This window comes from Hibiscus syriacus, unplaced genomic scaffold (genome assembly GCF_006381635.1).
Source record: "Hibiscus syriacus cultivar Baekdansim isolate YM2019G1 unplaced genomic scaffold, ASM638163v2 tig00112699_pilon, whole genome shotgun sequence".
NCBI classification, from domain to species: Eukaryota; Viridiplantae; Streptophyta; class Magnoliopsida; order Malvales; family Malvaceae; genus Hibiscus; species Hibiscus syriacus.
In genome coordinates, this window is record NW_024063387.1 from 290,539 (window position 1) to 299,051 (window position 8,513).

Sequence of the window (8,513 nt, forward strand, 5' to 3'; positions counted from 1 at the left end):
TTTCCAACAATAAAGGCTAGCTCTGACCTGGTATGACAAACGTATAATAACGACCCAACAATGGATCGATACATGGTAGCATCAATCAATGGCTTACCATCTTCAGCTAACTTGGATGCCAGAACCATTGGTGTTGCACATGATGAAGAATTTTCCATGCCAGCTTTATTCAAAAGCTCTAAGATAAATTTCTTTTGTCTAAGCATTAAGGAACCACCACATCGCTTTACTTCGATTCCCAAGAAGTAACTAAGAGACCCCATATATTTGAGTGAAAAAACATCTTGAAGCGTGCATACAACCTTGGCAATTAAAGATGATGATGAACCTATAATTATTATATCATCCATGTAGACCAGGAGAAAGACATATTCAATATTTATTTTTGTGAAGAATAAAGAAGTGTCAGCTCGAGACATTTGAAAACCAATTTGTAGAAGCACATCCTTCAGTTTGGCATACCAGTTGCGAGGGGCTTGCTTTAATCCATATAGGGCCTTCTACAGTTGACACACAAGGGGCACACCATCTGCTACTGATTGCTCGAAACCGGGAGGTTGTTGTATGAAGATTGTTTCTCTTAGGTCTCCATTAAGGAAGGCATTGTTGATGTTAACGTGCCTCAATTCCCAATTATTGGTTACTGCAACAGATAGAATAACATTGAGTGTTGTAAACTTTACAACAGGACTGAATGTGTCAAGATAATCTTGCCCAGGTACTTGCGAGAAACCTTTGGCAACTAGGCGTGCCTTGTACCTGTGAACTGAGCCATCTGGGTTCTGTTTTATTTTAAAAAGCCATTTACATCCTACTGCAACACGACCTGGTGGAAGTTTAACAAGTTTCCAGGTCTCATTTCTTTTAAGTGCATCATACTCTTCTTGAACAGTAGCAGCCCACTTTGGTGATTGTAGTGCTTCATCGATAGTCGAGGGAACAACCTCATCAAAGTGACAGGAATAAGCTTTGGGTTTGAAAATGCCACACTTGCTCCTTGTGAGCATAGGGTGGTTGTTTATGTGAGATCTATCAACAGCAGGGGGAATTTTAAAACTGACCTCGGCTTCACTGGCAGGAATTTCATAATTGCCTTCAGCATTTCCATTTATTTCACTAGTGTTACTATTGGGAGCAGCTAGACTAGAGGATTCTTATACTTCTTCCTCTACAGGATCATTCTCAGGAGTAAGTCCAGCACTTGCTTTAGCGGGAGCATTCGAAGACTCACTGACATCTTCCATGTTGAAAGGTAAAGTTTCTCCTGACTCGGCACTGCCTGGGGTACCCGAATGCGTAGGCTGCTGCATAGGTACATGTTGTTTATTGGAAACAATCTCAAGTGGTTGGGACTGATGATTCTGAGCCATACGCAATTCATATGGGTGACTTTCCTGCAAAAGGAAACACAGATTCATTAAAAATAACATGCCTAGAGATATAGACCTTTCTATCAGTAGCCAGGCACAGAAAGCCTTTGTGTTGGGGGCTGACACCTAGATAAGTGCACGGTTGTGATTGAAATACGAGTTTATGGGCTTGAAAGGATCTCATGTAAGGGAAGCATTGACAACCAAACACCTTGAGCTCACTGTAGTTTGGTTTCTTTCCTAACAACTTCTCACTAGGAGAGAGCCCTTGTAGAACCTTGGTATGCAACTTGTTTATTAGCTGAGCAGCAGCAATAATAGCATACGAGCAAAGCTCCATTGGCAGTGCTGCATGTTCCAGCAGTACAAGGTCCATTTCAACTAAATGTTTGTGTTTTCTCTCAACAATCCCATTCTGCTCGGATGTGTGCGGACATGACAATCTGTGGGTGATACTAGTTTTGGCTAGAAGTGGAGAAAGACTGCGAAACTCACCACCCCAGTCACTCTGAACAGATTTAATGAAGCACCAAACTGTGTTAACACCATCTTTTGAAATAATAAGAAAGCTTTAATGGCCTGAGATTTATATTTGAGGAGATAGATCCATGTGTATCTGGTACATACATCAACAAATGAAGTATAATACCTAAATCCATTTGAGTAGACGTGTGGAGGTCCCCACAAATAAGTGAAAACAAGTTGAAATAGAGTATCATATGATGTGGTTGATTGCACAAATGGCAATTTGTGGCTTTTTCCCATTTGACAAGCAGTACACGTTTTATTAATGTCTATGGAAAATTTTACATCGAGTTCTTTAGTCACTTGTCTTAGTATTTCATTAGAGGGATGGCCAAGTCTTCTATGCCATAACTCCTCTAGCTCACTAGTCACAGAATTAGTAACTAAGATAACATTAGCAGCAGTGCATCTGTCTTCTTTCCCAGTGTGACTTGCCACAAATGAGTAAAGCCCACCATATTCTTCACCAGTCAGGAGCACTCGGTTGGTAACCTCATCATGTACACAGCAGTTATTTGCATGGAACTCAAAGAAGATGTTGTTGACCCTAGCAAGCTTCGAAACCGAAAGCAAGTTCTTTGTTATATGGAGAATATGCAACAAATCATGCAACATTAATATTCTGGATGTAGTAGTAAGATTGCCCTACCAACTATTCGAATATCAAGGGAAACACCATTACCAACTGTAATTTTACCTGGTCCATGGAAATCAGAGGCATTTGTAAGGTTTGTTCTGTCTGGAGTAATGTGATGAGTGGCACCCGAGTCCACCACCCAGCGTTAAGAAGATGCAGCAGCCACATTTGCTTGAGAGTTTGCCTTTATACGTGAGCATCACTCGCAGCTTTGGTTACCACTGGCAGAAGTCGAGCCAGACGAGGAGTAACTGCTAAAGGAACTATCATTGGGAGAGTGATAATTGTTGGCAGTGACACAGTTGAAGTCTTCATCAAACCTATGCCAACAACGGTCAACCAAGTGGCCTAGCTTCCCACAGAGTTGGCATTGAACACGTGTTCGGCCACTCCCTCAACCACCATTCCTCGATCCAGACGCAGATGATGGTGCACGATTGTTCCTATGATCTGAGCGATTAGAGATGTTACGATCTGCATCTCCTCGAGTATAATTCGCAGTCATTGGCAGAATGTCTTGCTGTTTATCAAACCCCGTAATTTGGACCTCATCATCCATCAATATTGTATATATATTATCAATTGAGAGATCCTCTTTCATAGTAGAAACAACAGCCATGAAGGGTTGATACTCACAAGGAAGACCTTTCAAGATGGTCACAATTTTCTTAATTGATGGAAAACTACTTCCACACGAGGCAAGAGCATCACACACTTCCTTGATGCTTGTGAGATACACCCGCATACTGTCATTACCTTTCCTTATAGACTGTAGTTTATAATGTAGACTCATAACAAACATAGTTGAGCGATCTGCAAAAAAATTTAGAACCGTTTCCCAAACTGCTGCAGCTGTTTCAGCTCCAACAAATTGTGACAGCAGATGCGTACTCATCGTTGATAGAAGCCACGATATCAACGCACTATCTTGCGTGACAAAGTCTTCATAGTCCTCATTCACTCGAGTCTCACCATTTGGATCAGTAATCATCATGGGTGGTGACGAGACATCATTGGTCAGCAGACGCTCCAGCCGATGACTCTTGACCGTGAGCAAGATTTGTTGTTTCCAAAGCAAGAAATTGGTTTAATCAATAGCCATATTAACTTTCTTGTTGGAGAAGTTTCGAGATGTAGAGGAGGTAAGATCCATGAATGAACTGATCTTCAAGAATCTTGATTCACGAGCGGAAGCAAGAGCATACGATCCCACGATCAATGACGATTGATACCATGTTGGATATCTAAGTATAAGCTAAAGAGCACATGTAAAGTAAGTGAAGAAGATTACTTGAATTACATTGATCTACACTCCTCACATCCTTATATACAACTTTACAAGGTTGTTATAGTCTTAACAGACTTAGTAACTAACCACTAACAAACTCAACTAATCATTAACAACTTTAACTCCTGGTAAGCTTCTAGAATCACTATGCTCGAGCAGTGCTCACAAACTCATAATGCCAACATAACTCAGTGAAAATATATAGTGTATATATAAAAGATTTTTGGGTTAATTACATGATTGATCACTTATGTTTGTGTTTTGTCTATTTTTCTTCACTGATTTCAAAAAATATAATATAATGTCACTTTTATTTTTTATCTAATTAAAATGTAGTCATCACAGGTTAATTGTCATTAACAATTAATAGATTAGGTTATGCGATAGTTAAATACTTTGGTAGAATCACACATTTTGTCCCTATTATTTACATAAGATCATTTTCGTTTTTATTTAGTTAATATATGGTCACTTTCGTTTTTATTTAATAAAGATGTGGTCACCGCAAGTTAACTGTTGTTAACAGTTATCATATCTTAATTAAATAAAAATGAAATTGTTCATATATTATGTTTTTTTAAATCAATAAGTAAAAGTAGACATAACACAATTTTTTTATGACATCATGCATTTCAATATGCCTAAACTACACTAATGGTCATTAATGTTTGGGTTAGTGTTCATTTTTATCACTGATATTTGAAAAGTCACAAACCGGTCACTAATATTATTATTTGTTACAAAATAGTCACTAACGTTATCGTTTGTTACAAAATGGTCACTTGACGTTAACAGTAGTTAATAAATCGTTACTGCAGTAATGGAATACTGACGTGGTACGTTAAATCAGCTGACTCAATATGTTTGACCGATTATTTGACTCTTCTTCTTCTTTTTCTCTTTCTCCTTCTTCTTTTTCTCTTTCTCCTTCTTCTTCTTCTTCTTTAATATAAATTACCACCCATGCAGTGACCTATTGCCCATGCACAAAAACAAGTGGATTTCAACTTTCCTTGACTGCATTTTAACACCACCCATTCTACAAGTAAAAAGATTCAGTGATAACCTCCTATAAACATTCTGATAAAAGTGAGAATAAATTAAATTATTTCGAGTGAACTTATTTCAAGCTCTCCATTTTTTCCATGACTTGCTACAACAATGAACATCTTATTTGCATGAACACTGAACATCCATTCATGTTTCAGCTATAAAAAGTGACATAACTTACACGTTATGTAAAAATAAACACGTTATGTAAAAATAAACGTACTTGGCAATGCACACAGGATCTCAAACGTGGTTAAACGGTTAAAACCCATATTTCATTATGTTTTAAATTTATGTAAATTTATAAGAAAGGACACCAATACCAAGGACGTCAATGAGTTCGACTTTTGGTAAACCCACAAGTTACTGTAGTTCCAGTGGTGTTGTGTTCATAGAACAAAATTTCCAAGCAAAGGAAGTTGCACCTTACAAGGATGATCTTGACTTGTTGACGCAAAACAGAGGCAACACCTTGCAAGGATGATCTTGAGTTGTTGGCGGCAAACAGAGGTAACGTCATGCAACGATATAAAGAAGAATTATGAGTTAATAATTATGACCTGTTCTATTATTTAAAACAGAAATATTGGCGCAAAACGCCATGCAACATCATGAAATGTTAAGAAACGTGTATAATAGAAAATATACACAGTAAAGAAAATGCTTGCATTCATATCAGCTGGCACACTACATTTATAAGAGTGGTTTAGCTCACCACTAACCACCACTAACCATCTAACAAACTAACTGACTTTGCTAACAGACTAACCACCTCTACACGTATGTGCTGCATTGACAGCAGCCTAACATTCCTCCTGCTCTTCCTTTTCTCCTCTTTGACAACAATCTAACATTCCCTCTACTTTTCCTTCTTGATGAAAAGATGAACACTTGAACCGGAAGTGCCGATGCTTCCTCCCGTTCACTTGAATCGGAAGTGCCGATGCTTCCTTCCGTTCGATTTGAATCGGAAGTGCCGATGCTTCCCTCCGTTCGATTTGAATCGGAAGTGTCGATGCTTCCCTCCGTTCGACTTGAATCAGAAGTGCCGATGCTTCCCTCTGTTCGACTTGAATCGGAAGTGCTAATGCTTCCCTCTGTTCGACTTGAATCGATGCAGACTTTTGATGTGAATGAACATTCAACCAAAAAATTATAAAAAAAAACTATTCTATAACAACAATGTTTCGCAGCTTAACTACTAACAATTCTTCATCCTCCTTGCACGTAAACCTTCTGCTTCATATTGCTTGGAGCAAGGGCAGTGATCTCCTTGCTCATACGGTCTGCAATATCAGGGAACATAGTTGAACTACCACTAAGAACAATGTTACCATAGAGATCCTTCCTGATATCTATATCACACTTAATGATAGAGTTGTAGGTAGTTTCATGGATTCCAGTTGCTTCCATTCCTATGGAAGATGGCTGGAAGAGGACTTCAGGACACCGGAATCTCTCAGTTCCGATAGTAATGACTTGTCCATCAGTTTTGAGGGTATACTCAAAAGCACTGTTCATTAGCCCACCTTTGCATCCATAATCACATGAACCTTTCTCTTCTTGATCACACTCATGATCGCAGTCGACTAGCTGTTGTTCGCTGAGGCTCAAAAGTTTTTCGGTTGCCAAAAAGTTAGCACCTTCCAAGGCTCCTGTTGTACTAAAAGACCAGCATGATCCGCATGAACCTTGGTTTTTGACGGATGAAACAACTCTTTTTTCTCTCCAGTCGAATTCTTCAGGCAAATTATCAGTAGGCAAAATCGGTGCCTCGGTCGCATCTTTAGGCAATCTCAATCTCCTTAATCCCAAATACACATTCCTGAACTCTCCCGGAGTCAAATCGGAGAACTGAGTCACCCCGTGAGTCGCAGATGGGTCAAGCTTCTGATGACGCGCCGCTCGTCTCAGGTTATACTGGAAAACCTTGAACCTATAACCGTGCTCCTCCTGTGACATGTACGATTTCTTGAACCGCTTTTTGAACAGAGAGAAGCGATGCTCCGCTGTCAGCAGCGGTTGCTCGGCTCCATCGTGACCATACGTTACTTGCTCGATCAAAGGATCAACTTGGAATCCCCCCGCTGTAGTACGACCACTGGCATACAAGGAAAGAACAACCTGCATGGCAAAGTACATGGCAGGTACATTGAAGATCTTAAACATAATCTGCTGCTCGAGACGGAAATGCAGTCACAATAGAGCCAACGGACTCCATGCAGCGGAAGAACAACAAGGTCAGGACCGTTTGGCGATTGATACCATGTTAAGAAACGTGTATAATAGAAAATATACACAGTAAAGAAAATGCTTGCATTCATATCAGCTGGCACACTACATTTATAAGAGTGGTTTAGCTCACCACTAACCACCACTAACCATCTAACAAACTAACTGACTTTGCTAACAGACTAACCACCTCTACACGTATGTGCTGCATTGACAGCAGCCTAACATTCTGTTGTCAAAGAGGAGAAAAGGAAGAGCAGGAGGAATGTTAGGCTGCTGTCAATGCAGCACATACGTGTAGAGGTGGTTAGTCTGTTAGCAAAGTCAGTTAGTTTGTTAGATGGTTAGTGGTGGTTAGTGGTGAGCTAAACCACTCTTATAAATGTAGTGTGCCAGCTGATATGAATGCAAGCATTTTCTTTACTGTGTATATTTTCTATTATACACGTTTCTTAACATGAAACAGTCATCACATCGTTAGGAGTTTCCAAACCGAGGGAAAGAGACAATGGGGTGACATCCAAGAGGAAAAGACCCTGCACCTTCTCGTTATCGTCAGTCCTTCACCACTCAAGTTAGCGGATTGGACTGCAACACCATAAGCAACAGCCTCATCGATCAGGGTTGATGCTCTTGCAGAGCTCTTGTAGAGCTCCTTTCCATTTAAGAAATATTGCAGAAGTTGATGAACCTTGGGAATCATAGTGGAACCACCAACAAGCACAACATCGTGGACGGCGCTGCTCTTGTCCATCTTGGCATCCCTCAAACACTTCTCAACTAGTTCCATACATTTTCTGAAGATATCCATGTTAAGTTCCTCAAATCTAGCACGGGTGATGGTCGAATAAAAGTCGATATCCTTGTACAAGGAGTCAATCTCAATAGTGGTTTTGGGCAGTTGATGAGAGAGTTCTATATGCCCTCTCACAAGTGGCCCTCGACCTCCTAAGAGCTCTAGGGTTGCCACTTGAGTCAGTTGGTTTAACTTGCCACATCAGGTATTCCGTTACTACAGTAATGGTTTATTAACGGTTGTTAACGCCGAGTGATCATTTTGTAACAAACAATAACGTTAGTAACCATTTTGTAACAAGTGATAACGTTAATGATCGATTTGTGACTTTTCAAACACCAGTGGTGAAAACGAACACTGACACAAAAATTAGTGACCATTGACGTAGTTTACCCTTTCAATATTGATTGATTGTTGGAGACAGCCCAGAGTTGCATTCATCGAAAAAGATCGCCTATCTGTTATTCTTGCAAGTTTTAACGTATAAAGCAAGGAGGTAGGCACGAATTTCACAAGTGGAAGCTTCCAGATAAAAATAAAAAATAAAAAAAACATGAGTGAGCATACTGGATTCCATGGACGACGCTAGCGCCATGTATGATCATCAGCTTCAGA

The 8,513-nt window shown here is 39.8% G+C and overlaps 1 protein-coding gene across 1 annotated transcript; it reads right to left on the reverse strand.

Annotated features, from left to right (window-relative positions):
* Positions 1 to 6,082: 6,082 nt before the first annotated feature.
* On the reverse strand, positions 6,083 to 7,913 carry LOC120182642 (cysteine proteinase 15A-like). The gene is made up of 2 exons (XM_039187560.1): positions 7,638 to 7,913; positions 6,083 to 6,994 (listed from the first exon to the last, which is right to left on the reverse strand). Exons 1-2 carry the CDS (start codon positions 7,911 to 7,913, stop codon positions 6,083 to 6,085), a joined length of 1,188 nt encoding a protein of 395 aa, XP_039043491.1.
* Positions 7,914 to 8,513: the final 600 nt, after the last annotated feature.

Excerpts from the sequence above, each read along its gene's own strand:
- LOC120182642 (XM_039187560.1), bottom strand. The coding sequence starts at position 7,913 with ATGGATATCTTCAGAAAATGTATGGAACTAGTTGAGAAGTGTTTGAGG. Across the intron at positions 6,995-7,637 it reads CGATAACGAGAAGGTGCAGG|GTTGTTCTTTCCTTGTATGC; the intron begins GTCTTTTCCTCT and ends TTTGCCATGCAG.